The sequence below is a fragment of the Pomacea canaliculata genome, linkage group LG5, assembly GCF_003073045.1.
Source record: "Pomacea canaliculata isolate SZHN2017 linkage group LG5, ASM307304v1, whole genome shotgun sequence".
Taxonomy (NCBI): Eukaryota; Metazoa; Mollusca; class Gastropoda; order Architaenioglossa; family Ampullariidae; genus Pomacea; species Pomacea canaliculata.
The window spans coordinates 16,029,266-16,054,578 of record NC_037594.1 but is presented as its reverse complement, the minus strand read 5'-3'; the positions used below and the strand labels follow the sequence as shown (position 1 = coordinate 16,054,578).

At 37.0% G+C, this 25,313-nt stretch overlaps 1 protein-coding gene across 1 annotated transcript in view; it reads right to left on the bottom strand.

Annotated features, from left to right (window-relative positions):
* LOC112564729 (serine/threonine-protein phosphatase 6 regulatory ankyrin repeat subunit A-like) overlaps window positions 1-25,313 on the bottom strand; it is a 32,068-nt gene that overhangs the window by 4,046 nt on the left and 2,709 nt on the right. Inside the window, exons 3-26 of the mRNA XM_025239752.1 lie at window positions 24,285-24,434; window positions 23,679-23,879; window positions 23,043-23,195; window positions 22,729-22,932; window positions 22,231-22,317; window positions 20,698-20,776; window positions 14,304-14,418; window positions 13,692-13,844; window positions 9,291-9,359; window positions 8,949-9,089; window positions 8,573-8,684; window positions 8,021-8,086; window positions 7,672-7,747; window positions 7,319-7,444; window positions 6,998-7,085; window positions 6,658-6,775; window positions 5,892-6,032; window positions 4,966-5,032; window positions 4,658-4,745; window positions 3,820-3,903; window positions 1,897-2,042; window positions 1,482-1,561; window positions 586-668; window positions 100-191 (exon numbers count right to left, since the gene is read on the bottom strand). Coding sequence (XP_025095537.1) covers window positions 100-191; window positions 586-668; window positions 1,482-1,561; window positions 1,897-2,042; window positions 3,820-3,903; window positions 4,658-4,745; window positions 4,966-5,032; window positions 5,892-6,032; window positions 6,658-6,775; window positions 6,998-7,085; window positions 7,319-7,444; window positions 7,672-7,747; window positions 8,021-8,086; window positions 8,573-8,684; window positions 8,949-9,089; window positions 9,291-9,359; window positions 13,692-13,844; window positions 14,304-14,418; window positions 20,698-20,776; window positions 22,231-22,317; window positions 22,729-22,932; window positions 23,043-23,195; window positions 23,679-23,879; window positions 24,285-24,434 — 2,719 coding nt within the window. The remainder of the gene's footprint in view (window positions 1-99; window positions 192-585; window positions 669-1,481; window positions 1,562-1,896; window positions 2,043-3,819; window positions 3,904-4,657; window positions 4,746-4,965; window positions 5,033-5,891; window positions 6,033-6,657; window positions 6,776-6,997; window positions 7,086-7,318; window positions 7,445-7,671; window positions 7,748-8,020; window positions 8,087-8,572; window positions 8,685-8,948; window positions 9,090-9,290; window positions 9,360-13,691; window positions 13,845-14,303; window positions 14,419-20,697; window positions 20,777-22,230; window positions 22,318-22,728; window positions 22,933-23,042; window positions 23,196-23,678; window positions 23,880-24,284; window positions 24,435-25,313) is intronic.

Below are 25,313 nucleotides of genomic sequence, written 5' to 3'. Positions count from 1 at the left end.
AACTACACTAAACAAATGTGATCTATGGCCATTTAATGATAAACTGGATATCTCTAAATTTCTAGGTCTTTACAAAATACATGGGTATCAAGATCTTACCATTTTCATCTAAAGCCAGCACGCTGCCCCCTTTAGAGATAAGATCTTGAACAACAGGTACAAGACCATTTTTGGCTGCTATGTGTAATGGTCTGCAAAAAATAAAAAATATGCGAACTGCATGCAAGCGTGAGCATTCACATAAAGGCAATCAGATGTGCATACATAATGACCTAACTTGACCATTGTAAACTAATATGAGCTTTGAAAGTAAAATGAAAAGAAATCAGCAAATGAAAAAAAAAATTGGATGATTGCTTACATTGTGAGTAAAAAAGAAGTGAAAGAATAAATCATGCTAAACAAGCTTAAAGCTTCTACAATTGTGATAAAGTAAAAAAGTTAGCCCAGACACATCTGAAACAAGTTTTTTAAAAAAAGATGGAATAGTACAATTACAACAGGTCTCTAAATAGGAGAAAATTATTAAGACATGAGGAGAAACTATGCTTTTAAACTGTGATATTGCAAACAGCACCAACTTACGTCTTAAGTTCCGCATTGGCCATATTAACAGTAAGCGCATCATCAATTTTGTCTAGTAACAATAAGGCTATATCTTCACGACCCTGTAACACGTTGTGCAAAAGAACATACAAGATGACCCAAAAAGAATCTAATAAGGCAAGAATCTCTCTCTCACACAATATACAAAGCATTTCCACTCCATTTAATTAGTGGATATTATGCAGGTAATAGCTCAAAAACAATAGTTTTGTCCTATTTAAGCAGTGTATTGATAGCACGAGAGGATTTTATAATTTGTGCCTCAAGACCTACTGTCTCTTAGATCTAGCCTGTGGTTTTAAATCAATCCACTTGCTTGTTAAAATTATTACCAAGTCAAACTGGATTGTTTTAAGGTTGGACAAAAAAGAGCTTTTCCTTTTTTGTGTGAATCATGTTTGTCTTAGCTAGACTATGACTTTTAGTGATTTAGATCTACATTTAGAAAACTATATTTAAGTGCATAAATTGCAGAGCATTCATTAGGTTTTAGAACATTCTGCCACTCTTTGTATAACATGCTAGGAACAGCAATATAATAATCAACAGACATCATCCTCTAGTTAACAGTTGCCTGATTTTCCTTTAAACACAAATTATCAAAATGTCTGATCTGTGAATTTGATGTTACTAGCTCTCTATATATCATCAGCTTTCTACGTTAAGCCATTAAATAATGATGCAACAACTAACCTGCATTAGTCATTTTTAAACGAACCTAATTTTGGAAAAAAAAAATCTATTTGTACATTAAACTACCAATTCGCCTATCTATTCAAAACCACAGTAAAATGACAGAATACTATCATGAGACAGTCAAAGCACAGGCCAAACACCATATCACAGGAAATCATGACAAAAAGTTGTAACCTTACATGAAAACAAGCATGATGCAGTGGTGTGTTTCTGTCGTTGTCCGAAACAGTCAGATCACTGCCATTTTCCAGCAACAGCTCTGCAATGTAAAGAAAAATCTTGCCTGAAGGCCCTCTTAACTTGACAAACTGTTTAAAATGACTGTCAAATTTTTTTATATGCTAGGCCCATTCACAAAAAAAAAAAAAATCATCTACAAAGGCTCTTTACTCAAGCCTTTAGGACAAATACACAAAATTATTACACATATACAGCATACATAAATACTACAGGCAAAATCATATTCTTAAAACAACCTTCAAAAGGCTTGTAAATAAATCCTACAGAAAAACAATTGTAGACTCACACACACACAAATTTCATGAAAGGAGAACAAAATCTACTCACACATTTCTAGCATAAAACTCTACTCACCAACAGCTGTGACATTGCCATTGGCTGCAGCATACATAAGTGGTGTGCGGCTTTGTTTATCAACCACATTGACAGCTGCTCTGTGGCTTAGCAGAAGCTGCAGTGACTCCCCCTGGTCCGAAAAGGCAGCAGCATGGATGGGGGTTCTATTTGCAGAGAAAACTAAATTGTTTTCAACTGTGAAATTACAATGAAGACTAAACTCATAACGACTAGAAATTATTGTTTCCTTCTTCAGGTTATTTCTGGCTTCCTTCCTAAAGCCCCACTCCCCAACCAATCCCCAAACAGTTTATCACATATGCAGGGCTTCTGCTAAGGCTAAATTCTTTGGGGTCCCAGGGACCCCTTCTTCAGATTTCTAAGGGGTCCCAGGCTAACTCTAAGGAGTCCCTTTACAAAGTTGAAAAAAAATACCCCAACAAATCAACTACTTTGTTCAACTGCCTTTCGGGCACACAAAGCACTGTAATGTCTAGTCAGAAACGGCGAGATTTCTGTGCCATAAAGAGTGTGCAAGCATCTGTGATGAGCTTATGCTCACTGGTGCTCACTTTCTTTCCGTCTCTGATACCATGATTCTAACCACGCTGTCAACGACATCTTGGAAATAGGTTAATGAAACTCTCCCGGTAAGGGAAAAATCTCTGTGCAAGGGAAGTTACTCTCACCTTGTAGCAGACGACAACAATGTCAGACACTACACTTACCCAATTTTGTATCTGTTCTTCGCCCAAATTTGAAGGGGTCCCCTGGGACCCCACTGACGAAAATTGAAGGGGTCCTCCGAACTTTTAATGCGTACTGTACGCAATTTTTTGCGTAAGCAGAAGCCCTGCATATGTGACAAGAATTAAGGGCACATTGCTAAAATCTTTTTTAGCTCCATAAGGGTATCTCCCTTGCTGACAAGATGTCTCCATTGGTTGCCAAATTTAGGCCCTTTTTCAAAAAAATTACACAAAAATATAATTCTGAATTATTTTTAAATTTAGCAAAAATTTAGGAAGTTTTTTAAAAAAAAAGGAAATTCACATATATCAGCATATCGGAAACTGCATTTCAAATTCATATTTCGAAAGAAGAGCCACAGTGAAAACTTGGTATGTACATAAAACATTTCAGTTATTAATAAACACAAACTTTTTTTCATCCTAATGTGAGTATATGTTATCCACAATCAGGAAAATCATAAGATATGCAGTAACTTGGCTGACCAAACTGACAGAAAACAGCAGAAACATCAGACCCACATATTTTATTATGTTTTGCTCACTATATCACAAAGGATTTAAACTTGACAAAGACAGGATGTCCAGTTGTACAAACCAAGGAAAGTAACTCATAGAGAAATGATTTTTAAAAAAAAAGCCTTAAAAAGAGGTATAGTTTGTTTCTGTACCGTTAACCGTTTGCGAATTAGAAAAATAATAAAAGCACTTTGCACATATATGGTGTGATTTCTTAAACAAAGCAAGCTGCAGCCTGCGGCCTGTCAGTGTGACCGCAATGAGTTTATACTCGCCCATCAATTTAGTGTAAATAGTTTGTTATTTAGGTTAGAAGTCACCAAAGTTCATCTGGCTAAGGTGTGGTCTATAACAGTAAACTAAAACTTTCCAGGTTTTGTACACTGTAACGACTAGAAAATCCTGTAAAAGATCAATGAACACTGTAAATGCTATTTTATGGTGAAATTAAGCAGTATACATAAGCATGCCATAGGTATACTGTCATTACAGCACTAGCATCATAATGGATGAATAAATGCATAAAATATGTAATAATATTTATTATTCCTTGAAAACAACTGTGATTATGGCAACTTAATATTCAAATAATAATAATATGGACAGATCTAATGATAGGGGAAATATGTGAAAATGTGTTGTGTGAACACTGATAACTCTTTAGTTCATTTACCTTCCTTTGGCATCTTGAGTATTCACAATTTCTTCACCAAGAGTGTCTATGAGAATTTCTGTACAACTATCATTTCCATTTATCCTGAAATGCAAATAAAAGAAAACAGTGGACTAAAATTAAAATATTTAATGCATTGAGAAGGCAAAAAATTGCAAATGATTATACTGAAACAGTCATTTAGTTGTTTTTATCAAAACACCTGACAAATACATGGATCAAGTTCCATCTTCAGCATTTGGTGCTGTAATTTACAACTTTTTTTCAAAAAGATAATTTGTTACTATTAAAAAAAATATCAACTAAACATGTAATTTTGCAAATGTTAGGCACAAATATCTTTGACTTTAACTGCATAAAACGAGTAAAACTTTCCATTAGAAAAAACCCTGGGAAAAGATATTTAGTCTCCAACATCAAATTTAAAATAAAATAAAAAGGATACTACCCATGCCCAAGCTCTACCATTAATTAAACTTAATGTCTAATAGCATACGTTTTGATGAGAGAAAAAAAAAAACCCCAAAAAAAAAAACAAACAAAAACAAAAACCCCAACCTACAGTTATGAATGAATTTCTATATGAAAACTGTCAATTACTAAACAGGAAACTAGGTATTTTTTCTCCCAAGTATTTACATAAGCGCATGCACAAATTGTGAGAAAGCGACAAGAACAAAGACATTAGAACATTTATTAAGTCCCAATACAATCGTTATAGCAAAATTTGGGCCTAATGTAAATGTGTTTCTTCCAGTAATAGTTGACAGAAAAGAAATGCGAAAAAAGATAAATAATAGGTGCTGTAAATTTTTGAATTTTACTTTTATTTACTTACACAGCACAGTGTAGTGGAGAGAATGAGTTCCCCACCATTTTTTTAAACTGGTCATGTTCCAGCAAAATTTCTACACAACCTTCATGACCTGCAAAATGCACACACACATATTTATGTATTTAAACAAAGTTCAAAATATAAAAAAAAAAAAACAAACACACACACTTGCACAAACACATGAACACACAGTTATTCTAAAACATCAGCGGAAACAAATCCAGTGTAACAGATTGAAATAAGAGTCTAGTGGAAGGCTGTGACAATTCTTTACACCATGACAAATACACTGTATCAGTTGATGAACTTACCATTGTAGCATGCAAAATGCAGAGGAGTGAAGCCCTTCGAATCCTCAATGTTTTCAATGGGACCTGCCTACACATACAAAAATATGCCCCCTAATTTGGACAGTGCCAAAACTCGATAACAAATCGCAAACAATATCACATAACAGACAGAGGTAAACATAAAGTTTTGCAAAGTCATGGAAAGGGTAGGTGAAGTGACAGATTTTAACTAACCCTTCAGAACCAGTTGTTCTATCTAGATGCATGAATTTTAACTATTTTTAATTGTAAAAAAACTAACCACATGAGGTACAGCTATGGATTTTTTTTCTAGATAGATAAATATTAATAGAACTCAAATGTTCCTATCTGAATTTGTTTCAAGCTTGTTTTTTGTAATAGTTAAATATCCAGGAAGGTAAGTAAATGGTTTATTAAAAATAAAAAGTGATTTGGTGTAGGCTACCACACCAAACTGGGTCCTATCACCACAAATCTTTTGGAAAACCTAGTTTATATGTCAGAAATACATGTCAATAAATCTATTAAGAACCTACGCACACAAATTAGTGTTGCATATGCTCCAAAAAGACGAGTACTTTTTGTGCTGATAAGCGATGCAAAACACCTTTCTTCGATGCCATTTTTGAAAGGTAGTGAATAGGTCTAGGAAATTCTAAATTTCCACCAAGAAATTACAAAAAGATTTCTTAAACTATATGTGCAGTTATATCCCTTCATTTACCTTAAAAAAAAAAAAAAAAAACCCTTCATAATACTGTCTTACCCAGCGACCTTAGCGCTCTCGCTGGCCTTTGTAACAATGCTCTATGAAATTAAAAGAATCAAACTTTCAGCTTTAACGGAACAAACAAGAAATGAAAAAATTTGTCAAGTGACATTAATCAATCCACTGTAAAGTGTATGGACAGGAAAAAGCCACAAACCGTTATCATTGAGCTGAAAAGACCAATATGCCCACACATGGCAGCCATGTGCAGTGGAGTACGACCACGATTATCTTGCATGGAGATATCTGCTCCATGGTGAATCAAGGCATCAACACATTCTTCATGGCCATTAGCAGCCTAGACATACAATACACACACCTTTCAACCTACCATGCATGTGTATGTGCTTTTTCAAAATAAAAAAAAAATTTAAGAAATTTGCTATTCCTCAGGAAATAGAATTGTACAACATATATTATGATAATAAATCATATGCAATGCTAAATTCAGACTGATTACTATTATAATAACATAAATAATTTGAAAATACTGGTTCACAATGCAACAAAAATATTCAAACTTGTTCATAATTTAAAATCTAGAAATTCACAGATAATGAAGCAGGTCATATGAGACCTTTATTTTAAATTCCATCAAGAAGCCATGCAGACCTGTGATTTCACACAGATTCTCATAAGAGCTGATGAGACACCCTTAATCCAAAAGCAGAAAGAATTCATAAAAGCTCAAAGACATATGATCAGGCGTAAAAACTGTTCATCCAAAGGCAGACCAAACATTGTCTGAATTGTTTGGCAGAATTGTGACATATTTATGCAATCACCAGCTACTTCTTTTGGAATGAAATGGCAGAGGTGTACAAATGATAAATCCAATGTAAAAATACCAGTAAAATTTATTCTACAAATGAGCTTTGTTAAATAATAAATAATAACTAAAAACCGAAAAGACTAAAACTCACTGCCCGATGTAAGGCCGTTCTGCCATCAGCATCTCTTGCATTGACAATAGCACCATTTCGAATTAGGAACACTGTGCTTTCTATGTGACCATTCTCAACAGCCATCATTAAAGGAGTTCTGCACAAGTAAACAGGAGGTACCAAGGGGTGGGAGAAAACCAACTTGCACAGAAACACAAATGCCACTAGATGCTATTCTCTAATTACTTCTTTTAGTTCTTCCCCTTAAAATTTGAATTGGTGGGAAAGACTAAAAAAATTCCTGTTGTTATAAACTACACCCGCATGTATTTTGCTAATGGTGCATTCACAATCACCCAAATAGGGGAATTCAGACTACCTGTCATGAGCATCTGTACAGTCAACAACATTACTGTCCTCAGCAGTCTCCAGCAAAAAATGCAAACACTTGGTATGACCATTCATTGCTGAAATAAATAAACAAGCAAAGTGTAAATGCACTTATAACTTATCATTCCATAAAACAGCTATTTCTTAAACGGCCTTAATTAACTACACTAATTACCTTCCCCTCTCCTCAGCATTTTAATTATTTTCAATACCATTTGGTACTTTTCTTTGACAGAGAATCCAGTGAGGCACTAATGATTGTAATAGAAACTATTAACAGTTTTTGAAAGTACAAATCAAAAACTGTTACCTGCTGCATGAAGTGGAGTTCTGCGTGTGACATCATCATGAGTGACAATCTTAGCGCCTTGCAGCAAAAGGGATTCAACACAATCTGATCGGCCACTAAAACATGCTAAGTCTAGCATTGTCCTTCCTGATTTTGAGGGACAGAAAACATCCTGTCAATTTCAACAGCTGCTGCTGAATTATATCATTTCAAAAGCACCAAACAGACAGCTGGCATTAGAACAGTGCATGCTGTACAATATGGCTGCCATGTAAACAACTTAAGGTATGAAGTCAGTCAATATAAAACTATTCTTTTGAATATGGAAAACATATAAGCTTTTATAATCAATTTGAACTGAGATTATGGCTTACCATTAGCATCTTTGACATCTAAGTTCATCATGTATCCAAGTAATACATGCAATGCTTCATTGTGCCCATTGTAAGCCTGCAAATAAGTGTGTGTGCATGCGCACACACAGAGTGAACAAATAAGAAAGTTGATGATGACATTGTAGAAATTCTGTATTTAATAGTAAATTTTATTAATTCGATTAACTATGTCACTAAACCACTTGCATATTATTTATCCTCTCTGGTAAAGAAAATACTTTTACAAAACATTCAAGTGGCTTAAAGAATTTGTGATTGCTCTTTGCAATTAATAGATTGTTTGAAATGTCCAGGCATAGAGAGCAGCTAAATTATTCAGCTGACTCACTGCTAAATGACCAGGTGAGTAAGGTGCTCCACCACGTAAAAGATCTGTTGCTGCAGCATCAAGAAGCTAGAAAAATAAAAGGTCAAATTATTATTAACAAAGTAATTCTTCTTCCTCCCAAAGAAATCCCTTTGCACAATATCATTCCTTTGAAATACACTTAGGATTGTTTTTTTTTTAATAAGTTACATGAAAAGTATATTTGAATATTTAGAATACACTTAAGTTTTTTAAAATAAGTTATATGAAAAGTATATTTGAGTATTTGCACAATGAAAAACCCTAGGCAACTGTTTAAAACAGCATTTCTTCTTCACCTTTCCTTAGTATTCTGCATCCTCAAAATATGATCATCGATTTCCTTTTAACTATATTATCATTACCATCCCTTCAAACAGAACCATGACATAACTACAAAACTATTTTGCTTACCCGAAGTGCCTGTGTTCCCCCACATTGAAGGGGAATAGGGTGGAGGGGAGGGTGCTAAAAGTTGATAGGAATTTCGTTTAACTTTATTGGGAGTGGGAAGGGATATGGGAAGAAACTCACCATTTCCAGGGAAAGTTTATTTCCTTTTAAGGCTGCATAATGCACAGCATTGTAACCCTCATTGTCGCGAATACCTGGCCGGGCATCATGCTGCAGCAGCAGTTCTATAACTCTGTGACAATGTTAAAAAAAATCAGATGATGAATCACAAATGCAATGGACACGATCAGCTTGATGTGAATGCTTTTTATTCAGATCAAACTTGTAAAATTTAACTTTACAGTTGCTGAGAAAGACTAAATTTTGAAATATAAACCAACTCCATCTACACAACACATTTAGGATAAATCTATGTTTCTAAAAAAAAATTTTTGTTAATCCTGTACACAACTAGAGAAAATATTTTCATATTCACAACAAATAACATTAATCATACTTAGCATCAATATCAGCTGCTGCAGCGTAGTGAAGTGGTGTACAGCCATGGCGGTCTGTTAAATTTACATTGGAACCAACATTGAGCAAAACATGGACACACTGCTGGTGGACATTGGCGGCAGCATAGTGCAAAGGTGTTCTGCAAAAGTATTGCACGCTGATTAGATAAGAGTATCCTGTACTTACCATTTATTATATGATTCATATTCACAGCATGTCATTATAGAAAATCTGTTTAGCATACCTGTTAGAACTATGGCCACACACCAAAGAAAAAAATATGCATATCTAAAATTGTGAATAGTGTTATCCATCAACAGGCAAAAGAAAGAAAACTCACCGAGCCTCAGCATCCTGTAAATTGATGTCCCCTCCTTCTGTCAGAAGATATTCCACACATTCTACCTTCCTGTAATCATAACCTCCTTATTGTTAATCATCATTTTCAAGCTTCTAAGCCACATTTCCCACATGGGTAAGTTTAACATCTCACCTGCAGGCCCTACAGGACCTTCAAAAAGAGAAGGGGAAAAAAAACCTACAAGCAAGAACACATTCAAACATGATCACTATACAAGGACTAAAATACTCTGCAAAAGCAACAGTGTTTTTCAAGCAATATAAGATTTTTTCTTTCCAGTGCACAGATACTAGCTGTCAACTGATAAGCATGTGCATAAAATGACGTCAAAGTCTAGAATATTATCTCGAATTCTTGCTGCAATGCGGGTATTATAATGATGATCTTGGCAATGGTGATTTTACCAAATGAACATGAATCTCCAGATTTTCACTTTCTGTGCTTCTCATTTTTGTTACATTTCAAATATACCATCAATTTGTGATTTTATCATTTGAGGGAGGAGACTGGTAAAGCTATGAACCACGTCAGACAGGGTTTCTTCCTCCCATTTGAAATCTCTTTTGCAAAATATGATATACATTCAGTCCACATGGTTGTTTTTGGTAAGTCTACAACCAAAAAAAGGCTTCAGTGAAATGGATTTTTTGCCCTCCATCATAGTCTGTACTGCAACGTAAATGATATCTTTTAAAGAACAACAGCAAAATGTCAAATGATGTTAAAAATGACCTTGTGGCTAGAGCAAGAGGAAATTTTATTCCTGAAAAAACTGAAGCTTTGGGGGAGGAGTATGGCAACACTTTGTACCGCAGTGGGAAGTGATGTAGGCTGGTTGATCGCGCTTTGATTGTCTTTTCTGTTTGCTAGAAAGTGATGTTAAGATACATTTTTTCTATGACGAATTTTCCACAATAAGCAATTTACACACAGCAATAATGAACTCTTCGTATATTCCTGTTCCATTATTGTTACTTGCCATTTTGTTATCACTAGAGAGTAGCAGACTACATGTGATATATCACATGAAAGTTGCATACTCTTCTGCTTTCCCTTATAGAAGAGTAGCAGCCACAGTCACTGGCTGAAACGCCTTTCTGGCGTGGTCCATAGAAGGGATTCCATCTTCAAGCAAACCAACTTCAAGAAAAAAACTTAAAAAAAAAACCTGAGCATTTTTCTCCTCCCCCATTATCAATATCTCTTAAATTCTTTTCTTCTATGATTTTCTTTTCTGTGGTGTTGGTCACAGGGATGAATGGGATGCCATAATAAAAAAAAAAAACTGAGGAAAAAGATACTAAAAAAAGACTCTTTTAAAGATATATGCAAGCATGAACACTTAAAAATAACTAACATGGGCTTTTCACACTTTTAACATGGATGCTATGCAGTGACAATTTGTATTTTAACAAAAAACTCCCATCACATAGTTGCACAGGTACAAGACACCCATAATTTTCACAGTAAGCTATAAGACAATGGAAGCCATACCAAGGAAATAAAGGATTCAACTTAACTGTAACCTAGTTAGATTGTGCATGTTTGTTATAAATTAATCAAATATTTTTAAGCTATTTAATACATCAAAGTGAGGAACTTCTTTCAAAGAAAACTTTCTTTGTCTTTATTTATAGGACCAACTATAGGGTATATGTAAATTCTGAACTAAGACTCATCTTTCACCTCAGTGTTTAAGTGTTTTGCTGACAAATATTGCACAGACTGAAGTCTCCAAATTACATCCCATACAGAAGCAATTTTGACCATGACCAGTAACAAAATCTTTCCCCATTGAGTGCTTGTGTATGTGTTTAAGGAGATTAAGAGTACCTATCAATGCCTCTTCAAATGTACAGCATATGTCATTATAAAATGTACACACTAGCATGCAATAATTATAATTTCATTATAAACAAGTTGTTCATGTTAGTAGTAATATTCTTGTTAGTAGCATATGCATTTCCCTTAGTTTTCAAGCAAGTATTTTTCTTTGCTGATTGAAAATGTCATAGTCAACATGCTATAGATATGCCTTCTTTAGGGGTGGGGGTTAATCTCTTTTAAATCTATAAATTTATCACATAATGCGAGAAAAAGAATTAGTATAAATATAAAAATAAAATCACCTTTTAAAGGAATAAGAATTTTGCAAACAATTCTTTGAAAAGAAAACAATGATCTATGTTCTAAAAGTCTCTGTTGAACAAAAGAAGCAATATGTTTAAGGAAAAGTAAAATAGTTTTTATTAAAAGTTTGGGAACAAGAAAAAGTAAATTTTAGTTTAGAAAACACACCCTTCACATGCCAATAAAATATAAAGGAGATGAAAGCTTCATAATGCACACAATGAAACACCATGAGAGCAATAAGTGCAGTCTGACTTATTGGTGATCACATCTTCCAAACTTAAAAAAAAAAAAAAAAACCAACACAATAATAAGAAGAATAAAAGGGAACTACTGCTAGACATATTGCATATTTTGTCAAGGATAAAAGAACAAATGTAGAATAAGCAAAGAAATAGACATCAAATCTAAAGCAGTCACACGAAAACAGATCTTGTGCACAATCAGTCATTCCTAGCATCCCTTCATTAGGCTCACACACAATGTTCAACTGATGACACCTAGCTCTCTGCTCAATGCATGCAAACACAAATAGTAGCACACATCCCACTGAAGCTGACCTTGATTATTCCTATATACCTATGTCAAGTTCACAATCAACTGTTTAGCAGACAGTACCCATCACTGGACTTATTAATGCATGCAAACATAAAATCACAGCCTAACAGCACACATCACACCTATCCTCACAAGTTTTGGTTCTTCATCAGGACTTTTTTTTAAATAAAAAAAGCACATACATTCAAAATGCTTGCTTAAGTTCCCACATCTTTAATACTACAGTACAGTCAGCATGCAAAACCAAACCAGCAGGGAATTTAGTGACAACTTCCGTAAAACACACTTCTGAAAATAACTTTATAATTTTTTTCACCAGCAAAGATCTTACAAGATGGCATAAAGCTGCGTTAATCCGATTCATGCCAGAATGTATGCCTCCATGCTAGAACTTGGCAAAAGTAGTGCCGGAACTAATCAGACCACTCAACAAAAACTTCTTTCTTGAAGGTTACCATTTTATATTTTAATTTTACTTCAAATGTTTAAATACTGCAAAAGAGGCCATTTTCCCCCTGGAAAGTCTCTTGTTTCTGGAAAGTTTAGTTATCTGTGACAATGTCTATATATATAAAAAAAAAAATCTGAAAAAGACTAATAACCAGCACTCAGCTGTGATTAAGAGATCTGACTGCCATCTGCTTCACATTACCTTTCACTCAATCGGCAGCTCTCTCCGTTAATCACAACAGCTAAAGCCTGAATTTCCCGGTCTGATAAGGAACATCCTGTACTATTCCCATACATGCTGAAAAAGATCAGAGAACTCCACAGGTGGACTTTATGATTGTCAGGGTGCACAACATGGCTGCCACTGTCTGGCAGTAAAAACAGAACATTTTGCTTTTCAACAATCCCTCCCAGGAAACTGCCCCAATCTGCCTCCCTTTGCTGTCTTCAGCTTCAACATAGTGACTATCTGATTATCTCCAACAAGAAATTCTTGCATGTCATGCAGAATCATTCACACCATGCATACAAATATTCAGTCTCTGGCCTGCTTTGCTTATACTTAGCAGATCTAACAAAGCAAGCTTCCAAGCAAAGTTCAAAAGTGAGTTTCACAGTTCTCTTATCCTTGACATGCTACATAAGACATCTGTATTATCCCATCTAAACCATTTTGACCATCATACAATAAGTGAGGCTTTCCAATACAAGTTTACAAAGGATTAGATGTTATTGATTACAAACCTTGTGGGGATGTGGGAGGAAAAGAGTAAGAAAAATTATTTTTAAAAATCCAGTTATCAACCAACAAATAATAAAATTCAACAAAGTTATCATAAAAAAGGTACAGGGCTTTGTTAGATAATAGCTATTAAAGTTAAAAGGAGAAGAGATTACAATAGGTAAAACAAAAAATTTATGGTGAAATGTGACCTGCTCCATTACTGGAACCGTTAAAACACACCGGATCCAGGGTATTTACTACATAATTTATTTCCATTTTTTTTCTTTAAGTTACAAAACTCTTATTATCTGCTACTGACTGCTGTTCTTTGGCTCACTAATCTGTCAGTACAACTTCCTTGACAAATCAAGAAGAAATCAATTCTAAACAAAGAAAGAAATATTCAGCGCATATTTTTTTATCCGGAGCAGGTCACAAATAAGTTAGCACTATGAAAAGAGTGAAGTGCCCTCAGTCATCCAATATGCCATGAAAAGGCACAAGACCATAATACCTACCCACTGCATGCAGCACCATGCAAGCATGTGCGCCCAGCATCATCTGTGATGTTGATATCAATGGCTGGCATGGCAGCTCGAAGTTTTCTTACACAATCTACATAACCATTCAAAGCAGCAGCATGTATAGGTAGCATGCCTGCATAGCCTCGACTGAAAATAACATAAAAAAAATTTCTTTACAAATACAAACTCTGCGTACAGACATCTGTATCTGTTTCATTTTCTCATCAAGAATCTTAAAGTTAATACATCGTGCCAAAAGGATTTTTGGGGAAAATATTCCCATTTTGTGGTGGTCACATCCGTTGTTATTTGTTTTTTCAGTGATATCAATCTCACTTGGTCCCAGGAATTTTGATTTGAATTCACAAACTGAATTTGAATTCCTCTTCCATAAGACTTTCATAAAAGAACAAAAGATAATTCACTTTGCTTCCACCATGAACAACATAGTAACTACATAACAAAGTCTATCCAGTGTACCTTATCCTTTCTGAAGAACATTAGTCATGCAAACGATTCCAAAATCTTCCTTTGAAACATTAATGATTATGAATTTCTCTAAAAAAATGTTCAGGAAAGATAAAAACTTAAAAATAAAAAACTCACTGCATTGGGTCAGCTCCCCTTTCCAACAATGTGGAAATTAATAGTTCATGCCCATAACGTGCTGCTACATGAAGAGCTGTGTTGCCTAGTCGGTCAGTAGCATTGATAAGACAACCTGTCACGCAAAAGGTAAAATATGGTTTTGACACTCAAGTCAAAGTATCTCAAAAATCCTTCCAAAACAATATTGGAAAAATGCCTTCACCTACCTGTATATAGGAAATTTTTTTAATTCATCTCATTTTAAGGACTAGAAAGTTATCCTGCAGAACCAGGGTATTAGAGCAAAGTAATGCACAATTATATCTGAAAAGTTTAATGAAGGCTAACTGGTTTGATGCTTACAGGTCAAATCGCCCTTTTATCACCATTATATTGCAAACTCAAAGGTGAATATATTATGCTGCTTTACCTTGGGTTTTACTTCTGTACCACTAATATTTTGATCTGTTTTATCTGTCCTTCAGCTTATTCTTAATACATTTAGCTATTCACATATGAACTGAGGGCTACTTTACATACAGAAAGTAAAAAAAAAAAATTTATAAAACTCTCCAAATTAAAGAAAACAGTCACATAAGATTGTTTAGGAATTCTGCTCCATTGGTTAAGATGCTGGTTTATATAGTCTTAATGATGTCAGTGGTTGATGCTACCACCATTTTTATCATCTGGAGCAGAAAGTGGTCGAAACAGATGTTTCCACAACCCTAGCTAAGGGAAAATGGCCCCACTGTTTGTGGATAATCTTGGGAAAGATAAAAGGCAAAGACAGTAATTCCCCATTAGAAATCATTATGCTAACATGGCATCAGCGGATGAAGACTTTCTATAATGAAAGAACCAACCAGGCCCCAAAGCCTAGGTGTTCATAACTAGACTGATCTATCAGCTGCAGTTCACTTGGACAGGAAGATGGGTGTCACCAATAGTTAAAGCCCAGAGACAGGACAATGGATATATGCCAGAAAAAAAAACATCATATGGTATCTGTCAAGGCCTGGATCAATAAAGACTGTGCTCCTTGCCTGCAGGCTCCAGGGTGGGGACGGTGAAACAGGGTGGGGACTGGAACCAAAACATATATCAAGTTGAGAGAACAAAAATCCATTGGCATGTGGAACGTTCCTGTATTACATCAGTTTGGCAAAGTACGACTCACCCAGCTAGAACAGTACCAGTGGGACATTGCGAGACTGGTGGATGTCAGATGGACAAGATTTAGGGAGACAACAATAGAGGCCACAAACTGTGGTACAGTGGGGAGGATGCCAGACACAAGTAAGGCATGGGCTTCCTCATGTATAGGAAGGTGGTCGGAGCCATCATTAGCTGTACCCTCCAGCAGGCTGATTACATGTGGCTCTGCCAGGCCTCATAATGTCACCATTGTCCAAGTATACGATCTGACTTCCATGCATGGAAACAACAAAGTGGAGGAGTTCTAAAAAACAACAAGACAAGTTTATAAAGGCAGTAATAAATAAGGACATCATCACTGAATTCAGTAACTGAAATGACATGGTCGGCCTTAAAGCCTACCAGCAATGAGCAAAAATAGTGGGTAAATCTGGCCTTGGCGAAACCAATGACAGGGGCACAAGACTCCTATAGTTTGCGGTGTGTCATGTGATAACTAGTATAGGGCTATAGTGTTGGTGTCCCACTTCTGCTCCCTCCACGAAACAGGCGGACGCGCTGGTAAGCAGACTTTCAGAAGGTCGAATGGGTAACTGTAAGGTGTGTTTGCGGTGAGGTATGTCGAGACGAGTTGCCGGCCTTTGGCGGCACTGGACAGTCTGGTGGACAAAGGGCCAGGAAGTCTCACCACTGTTTATCTCCCCTGGAATCAGTAAGCCCGTGACCATGGACCGCTTATATCATGACGGACATAGATCAAAGTCAGATTGGAATGCGGGATGGTAGTTGTCGATGCAGGGGATCTCTCAGAGGAAGGGAGAGCATTGTCAGCCTACGCCCGTTAATTATAGAAGTCCGCGACGCACCTGAAGCAGGACAACAGCGCTGGACACAGGGTGAATGGGAAGCCAGACTGGACGTCACCGGAGTCGCCGATCGCGTTGCTATTGAGGGTGGTAAGGAGGGGGTGTAGTTTTGGGGCTGGAATAAGCCATAGTGACCACCTGTCTATCATGTGCTAGCTACGTATGATTGGTTGTAGCTAGGTAGCAGAATGGTTGAAGGTAAGACTGAAGTATGTCTGACCAATCGCGAGAGCGGATGATCCTCGCAGACGAGGATTTAGTAGGGTGATCGGTCAAGACTCGTGGTCTTTCGCACTGGTGCTCGAAGGGGAAGGTTGTAGCCGAAATCTATTCAAGGCTGTTCAGATTCTCTGCTGTGAGTTCGTCTGGAATCGTGACAACTCCAGCACAACCGACTCAGAGGTGTGGAAGACCCGCTCTGTCACAGAGTGCACGACGCTTCATCTCCAGTATCTGTTTGGTCGCAAACAGTAGGGGCAAAGCTGGTAGATAAGCGTCGGTCCTGTTAGGCGCTGTTAAGCTTGAGACAGCAGTCCAGCCTAAGGGACGTGAGACAGACACGTGGTGGCACGCAGTGGTGCCAGAGTCTCAGCGCTTGCGAGGGAGTCAGCTACGACCGACGGAGCATCATCAACGGATTCTTGGACGTCAGCATCGGAGGGGCCCCTCAAGTGACTAGGGACTTGTGTGTAAAGATAAGTGGCGTGTGGTGTGTGCTTTGATTAAGATTAGTTGAGTCGTGGCTCATTAGATATCTGGACTAGAAGGAGGAGAACAATTAGGATAACGGGACACCCTAGGTAACGACCATATGGTTATATTGAAATTGTATCATTTTGCCATAACTTGTATAATCCTCTCGATGATTAATAACCTTCTTTTATACACTAAATTGCCTTGAGTTGTTCATTGGGGTTATGCGTGCTGGGGGCTCGAGCTAATTAAAAGTGTTAATTGATAAGCAATTTAGTGTGAGAGCATGCAGTAAATGTCGACGTGATTTGGTAGAGGTATCGAGAGTGTGATAGACCGAGGGACGGAATCACAACCTCTACCATCTCCACGGGCTCTTCCCCAGGAGTTTCGCGACAGGTGTGCCTTTGACTCATCTTAGCGTATACCTTACATCCTCTCAACCACATGGCACTTATCAGGTGGACTGGTCCATAACCAAACTGATTTTCTCTTGCTGCCTAAATGCTTCAAATCCGGCATCATCAAGGCCACGATGAGAGCATATTCAGGCGCTGACAGCAACCATGATCTTGTCTTAATCAGCTTAAGTTGAAGCTGAAAGCAAAGTGCCTCTTAAACACCCAATGAATTTGCTTTAATTTAGTGGAGCTGCAGGACCCAAACATTCCAGAGGTCTTCAAGGTCACAGTTGGCAGTAAATTTGCCAAATCAAACTTGGTGGACTGTGATTTTCGCTGGAAACATCAAACAGGTGCTGCTGTCAACAGCCTAGGAGGTTCTAGGGAATCAAAGAAAGAATAAACAACCCTGGGTCACGAATTACATCCTATTTATCTGTGACCAAAGGATACCTTGGCGGCCCGGTGGCGCAACGGCTAGCGCTGCTAGCTGTTAGCGCCTGTCACCAATACAGTGAAGGTTGGCTGCCCTGAGTTCATTTCTCGTCTCGGGCATTCCGTGCTTCCTCTGCACGTGGCATCTGTTTACAGGGCTGGCTGCCCTCCGCCAAGGACGGTCCCAAGCCCGGCTGAAAAAGGAGGAGGGTTGGGCGTGGGGCCAGCACCCCCACCCCGTAAAAACAAATCCTTGCTACCAAAACATCGACAACAGTTAAGGCTGTAGTCGATGGCCTATGCCCCAGGAGGGGCGAAGGGCCTAAAAAAAAAAAAAAAAAAGGATACCTTGAAATAAAGGAAAAGCAATCTCAAAGCAGCTTCAAAATACAACAAAAGTGAACAGTGCCATCAAGAAAGGATGAAGGAAGATAGGGAGAACTGGATTAAGAGCCAATGCCGGACCATAGAGGAGGGAATGGCACAGGCTGAAGGCAAAAGGCCTACCAACTACTAAGGACCCTCCCTAAGACAGGTCAAAAACAAAACCTGTCATCAAAGATAGCAATGGCCACCTCAAAAAAAGCAATGCTGTACTCAACCAATGGACTGAATACTGCAAAAACTTTTATAACATTACAACTGAGCTGCTCAAGAATGGGAAGAAACTACTCAGGTCAAAGAGTCTAGAAACACAAAGAATGGATGCAGTCACTAGTTCTACCCCTCCAAGAAAAAGGAAACAGCAAGCAGTGCCACAACTACAGAACCATAAGCTTTAACAGCCACCCAAGCAAAGTCATGTAACACAGAGCTGCATCAGCACCACTGCAGAGGAACTGCAAGCAGAAGAACAGGCTGGCTTCAGACCAGGTAAAAGCACAGTTCAGCAGATCTTCAACTGTCACATCCTGATGAAGAAGCATCTTTAGCATCAGTGGAATCGCTACAACTTCACAGACTTTAAAAAGGCTTTCAACAGAGTCTGGCACGAGGGCTATAGCACGAGATACGAAAATTTAACGCCAAAGAAAGCATTGTCCAAGTCATCAATGAGTGCAGTGCTGCTGGATAACCAAATACGAGCTTATTCGCACTACAATAGGCGTACACCAAGGGTGGCCCTTATCACCTGTGCTGTTCAATATCTTGGAGAACATCAAATGTGAAACCCTCCATGATCATCCTTCCCTCGATGGAAGGCTGCTTTGCAGATGACATAGATCTGTTAGTGGATACTAACAAAGAACTTCAAATGCATACGAAATGGAGATCAGCACCAATAAGAGCAAAGTTATGATCACTGGCAACTGCAAAGAGGAGATCTACATGAACAGGGTACAGCTCAATGAGATAAGTGGCTTTCAGTACTTGTGAGCCACTCTCTCCTAGGACAGCAGCTTCCTGCCTGATATCCACATCAGGATTTCAACAACAGTAGGTGATGACTAGGCATCTTGGACAGGATCTGGTACACCCCAGTTTACTACAAAATAATCTGTACAAATCTCTTGCAGTACTGATCCTGCTCTATGGATGTAAAACATGGACTCTGCTTGCTGATATGAAAAGGAAAATCTAGGCATTTGAGAGCAAGTTCCTGAAAAGGCTGCTCCAGGTCTCATACAGAGAATATAAAATGACTTCGTATGAAGCATGGTTGTCACATTTGTAGGACACCAGGCGACAGACATACGCTGATCTGGCTTGACTGTGTGATCCCACATGAAACCTTATGGAAGACTGTCCTCTGAGGTACTTTGGAGGGTGGTCTACGCCATGGTGGCCAGAGGAAGAACTGGCTTATGAATGTGAAAGACTGGACTGGTTTTCCATGCAGGACCAGCTCATCATCCCCCAAAAGAGGCATAGCTGCCACATCTGGTCATGTGCTTAACAACAGGTACCAGCCAAGGAACAAATGAATGACTCACTACTTTAGATTTTACTTTAAAATTTAGCCAACATTATCCTGGGAATAATGTTTAATTCTCTGCATATTCCACATTTCTGATTTACAGATAAATGGAAATCTAAATGAAAATTGTGGTCCTCAAAAATACTTAAGGTAAAAAGTAATGGTCACCTAATTTACCCTATATGTTCATGCATTCCTAAACCTTAACTGAAAACACCAAACAGACATATAATAACAGTATACCTAGGCATAAACTTCTAAGCTTGCTTGATCCTGTGGTAATGTTTAATCATTGCTTTTAACTACAATCTTTGAAACTCCTCTGTTTTCATTACTGGCAAGATAAAAAGCAATAATAACACAGTGCTACCTCTTAAGATTTTCAGAAATCTAGGTCAGCCCACTGGGAGTTCACAAGAACATATAAATGATTTGATTAGATCAATATATTACATGAATTCTAATTTATTCCAAAGTTACTCTGAAGAGTGTAAAATGTGATTAGAAAGTGCTAAAATATTCTGACAACAATATGCACCTTCACTCAATGTAATTTCATATAAATTTTATATTATGAAAAAATATTGTTTGCTTCAAAACAGATATGTTTATTATATGGCAAAAACAACTAATTTTGATGCAAAAATACAGACATGCTACTGAACTATCTCATACCTATATATCCACATTTGATACTATCACAGGCACTTAATCTCTGCAAGCAACTGAACACACAAGTTATGTCTACTTCAACACAAAAGTTCACACTGAAGATGTGCCTGTCTGCACACACAAGCAGGTACAGTCATGCATATTACACCCATGCAAACTGATGCCCACACCTTTCCTTGCCCTCACCTGCAATTTTGACTCATATGGACAATGAAGACAGACAGATGGATTATTAATAACAAAAATTAATAGGGGAGGCAGAACCTCACCATGCTCAATCAAAGTCTGCGCCCGAGTAAATCTACCATGCAGGGCAGTCATGTGTAGTGCTGTACGGCCATCCTCGCTCTGAAACATCAAACTTTCTGGTGACAGACTGTTACAGCTGGCCAGAAATACATCATAATGCTTTATATTTAACTACTTTAACAGCAGTCCTGGCCAGCCTTTAGCTGCAAAGCAACAAAACACAGGGGCCAAAATTCAACAAAATATTTACATTCCATGTGCTTGCCATGCTTAAAAAAGAAATCCATACTATAAAATGGTTAGAAATAATCTGGAAGGTAGAAAAGGGGAGGGGGAAAAGAGTGACTATTATACAGTATTTTTTAAAAATAAATCTGATATAGGATTACAAGTCAAATAAATTCATGCACTGGCAACCTAAACCACCAAACAACGTAATTTTAATTACCACTCTGGATTCCTTTCTCTCTCTACATACAAATATAAAGTAATCAAAACAGCATTGGTGGATGTTTATTTATGACAGAATTTAGTAAAGATGAGATGCAAACAGGATTGATGGTAAATGATTAGATGGTGGATGAACATAAAGGTAATAAACTAACATGCACATGCATTCAATCAATCAAAAAAGTAAACAAATAAAATAAATAATAAAACTTGCATAGGTGCATTTCCACAAAGTTTAGAAATCTTCTGAGGTATTAAGTCATCTGTACTTCAACCATGAACAGTATATTAAAGCCCTCAGTCATGAGCCCCATGACTATGAATCTTCAAAAATGATTTTTTTTTCAATGGTTTAGATCAGATCCAAAGGAAAAGTCACAGGATGTTTTGCAACGAACTTTCCACTCTACCAAGGAAAGGACTGAAATCAGCTTCAAACTGATGTCAACACTAGTCTCAAATGATGCAACTTTAAAAATTTACATTTTTAATATAGCTGGGAACTGGCTCTTTAAGGGACATAACTATTGGCTGACATAATTCAGAATGACCAAGCTACAGTTGAACCTGATGTTTCAATTTACATTTTGAAAATCACAGGGTAGTATTTAGTTACCTAAAAATTACCTAGTACCTCACTCCAAGACGCATAAAAAGCAACCAATCTTTTAACTGTATTCTTTCAATTCTAACATGACAAGATGCACATAACTGCACAGGCAATGCAAATGTTAGAACATCTTTCTGGTTAAAGATTAACATCAGTGGAACATCATTCCTCTATACCATGCCTAAATTAAGAGCCACCTACAAGGGCCTGTTGTAACCATACCATTGGGCAGAACCACTTGGGTTTTATTTAGCTGCTCCTGCACAAATCCCCACATCAATCCTGTCAATCTTCTAAGCATCTCCAGAAAGACTAAGAACAGCCAAAACTACCAAAAGATCTATTTGTTTCATTCTCTTCTGATACACAGTCTAATGTTTTTTTAATAGCTGATGTTTATTTTCTTTCCAATCAAAACAATCATTTTCAGAATGTTTCAGTTATTGCTAAACTATATATTAAATTATCTAAATAAGCTGATATTTTCACATACCTGTGCCTTTGTGTTGGCACCCTCTGAGACCAAAATTTCAAGGCAAATTCCTCCATGGGTTGATGCTGCAGCAAAATGTAGAGGAGTCTGTAAAAGGAAAATGAAATTGTAATCTTCAGTCCACAAAATTTTCCACTTAGTAATTATCTCACAAAAGAAAAAGAAAGGCATATTAAAGAAAGACATCAAGATCAACAAAGGATCTACTACAAAAGCAGCATCAGTCTTCTTGTAGTCTACTTTCTTCGCCACAACAAAATGATTTAATGCCACCTCTCAAAACAAATAATCCAAGATTGAAACATAAAGACAAACATTTTAAAGAGAATTATTTTTGCATTTTTTTCCTAGGGTTGAGTGAAGAAGGCTGGTTGATAAGAAAAAGATATAATTCTCAATACCATTTTAGATTTTAGAATCAAAATGATTCACATAATTTACATTTACATTAAACTTATTTCTACCACAAATGCACTCAAAAGTCTAGCAGCCACTCACCATGCCCTTGTTATTTACAGCACTGACAGCAGCATGAAACTCTAGCAGCTTGCTAACGACGATGTCTTGACCATTCAGGCAGGCCACATGCAGTGCTGTATTGCCAAAGACATTTACTGCATCTACTTCCACCCCTAGCTCCAGCAGCAACTTCACAACACTGATCTGTCCACTGGCAGCAGCAGCATGAAGAGGTGTGTACATCTGAAGATACGAGAAATATGTGTGACCTATCCAGTTACATACTAATGCCTTTTAATCTTGGTGTTTGTCCTAATGTTCAGCAGTACAATTAGTGGATCACTGCAACCTACCATTTTGTCTCTGCAATTCAGCTCTGCACCATGTTCCACCAGAATTCTGACGACTTCTACATGCCCCATGTAGGCTGCCCAGTGAATTGCACGGCGGTCCTTTTTGTCAAAGGCATTGATTGTAGCCCCTTTCTCCAACAAAAGACTTACCATCTTTAAAAAAAAAAAAAAAAAAAAAAGAGGAACAGAAAGAATAATCAACACAAGATATCCAACAACCATTAGAAATATAATAAAGAAGAAATGGCAAGAATCAGAACAGTCAGAATATCTAAGCCCCCAAATTTTATTTTACTATGACAAATGAAGACTTTCTTCTTCAAATTATTATAAATAAGACGACTAGAATCAGTATGTATTTCAAAAAAAGAAAAAAAATCAATTACTGATCCTTACATGATTAAAAAATAAATTTAGGAAGCAGCAGTTTAATAATTACTTCTATCAACAAGGAGATTCACAACCACACAACAGAGTGGTATGTATGGCGTACTATAAAATACTATGAATAATGCAAGGTAGATAGTTACAGGTCAATGAACTCTTGTACTAAGGGGCACAAGAAATGTCAGCTAGTTTTTTCCCAAGTAAATGAGTCACAACCAATTCATCAAATGGTCCTAATAAGTTCCTTACCTCTTTGTGACCATTGAAGGCTGCATGATGCAAGCTGGTCCTGCCAGCACGATCCGAAACATTAACATTAGTCAAAAGAGGAATGAGGTATTCTGCACAACGCACAGCATTGTTGGCTGCAGCTACATGAAGAGGGGTCTGCCAGTTTTTGTCACGAGCATTGACATCAGCATTATGTCTTAACAAGATCTCAACAGTGTCCTGAAAGTTGAAGTTCTCAATATTTTAGGGAGGGATAACATAAAATAGTTTCATAATTATGCTGACCAAACAACAAATATAATTATGAAAAACTAACTCTGTAAGCAAAACCACTGAACATTAGGAAAAGTGGTTTACCCATCCAGAAATGTTTCCAAATGTCATAACTGTGTTAAAAGAACTGAAGACTCCCTAAACATGTCAACAATATGAATGAAAAATAGCAACATTTTAACACTTTCCTCAAAGCATGGTTGTCACTGTTTTAATGTCAATTCATTAAAATGTGAGCAGATATCTACAAATAATACACAAGAATATATGAACACAAAAGCATACACCCATACAAGCAATGATGAAGTGTGCATGTCAGAAAAAAGATAAACCCTTTCTTTGCTAACATACATCACTCTTAGAACAGCAGGCACGATGAAGAGGTGTAAGCCACTTGTTGTCCTTTGTGTTCACACGAGCCCCACTCAAGATAAGAAGGTCAGCAATTTCTGCTTCCCCACAGCATGCAGCTGCATGAAGTGGGCTGCGTTTTTCCAAGTCCTAAAAAAACAAAAAACCACACATACCACACACATTCATAACTTTATATCTCTGCAATAAACTACTGGAAGTATATAAAATAAATCAATAATATCATAAATATTAAAATTATGCTTAAATAGAACAGCTATCTACTTATGCTCCAGCCCAGGACCAACAAAGTAGATTTAAACAAGCAATCTTTTAAAACAAAAAGCATTAATCCTAGCTGCTTTCAAAATTCAGCAAACATCATACTTTTTGGTAAACACAGTGATGAGAGATGCAAGAAAGAACAATGTGCCACTGGTCACTGAACTAACCATTTTAAAGTATTATCACAGCTGAGGCATAAACAACCAAAATGCATGTATATATTTAGTCACTGACTAAATTCTATAAATAAAAAACAAACCAAAACAATTCCTCTGCTAACATAAGAAGCATGCAAAGCTGCTCTGAAAACCTGTCATCAACATGATCTTTCCATAACTTCAGTCAGAGCTGAACAGGTTCAGGCTATGTTAATGTGCAAAGTTGAGTCTAATACTATGCACAGAAGATGACTAGCAATCCACAAAAGTGATGCACAGACAGGTACACACAGATGACCACCCAACAGTAACTAGAAAGATGGTATAAACATTTTATATTAGGAGGGTAGAGATATGTTTTTGTGTTATAGAAGACATGCTTTTATATAAATGTTGTATGCCACAAAGAGTTTTAGTACAAAGGATAGCTTGGCATCTAAAAGGATACGATTCAACTCAAGTGATGAATGGCAAAATGTTCTAGAAAACTGGAAAAGCTCTGTCTCTACAAATTCCAATCTAAAAAACTCCAAACAATAACATTTCCTAAAGACAAATGGTAAAGGATAAGAAAAGTTATTTTTTC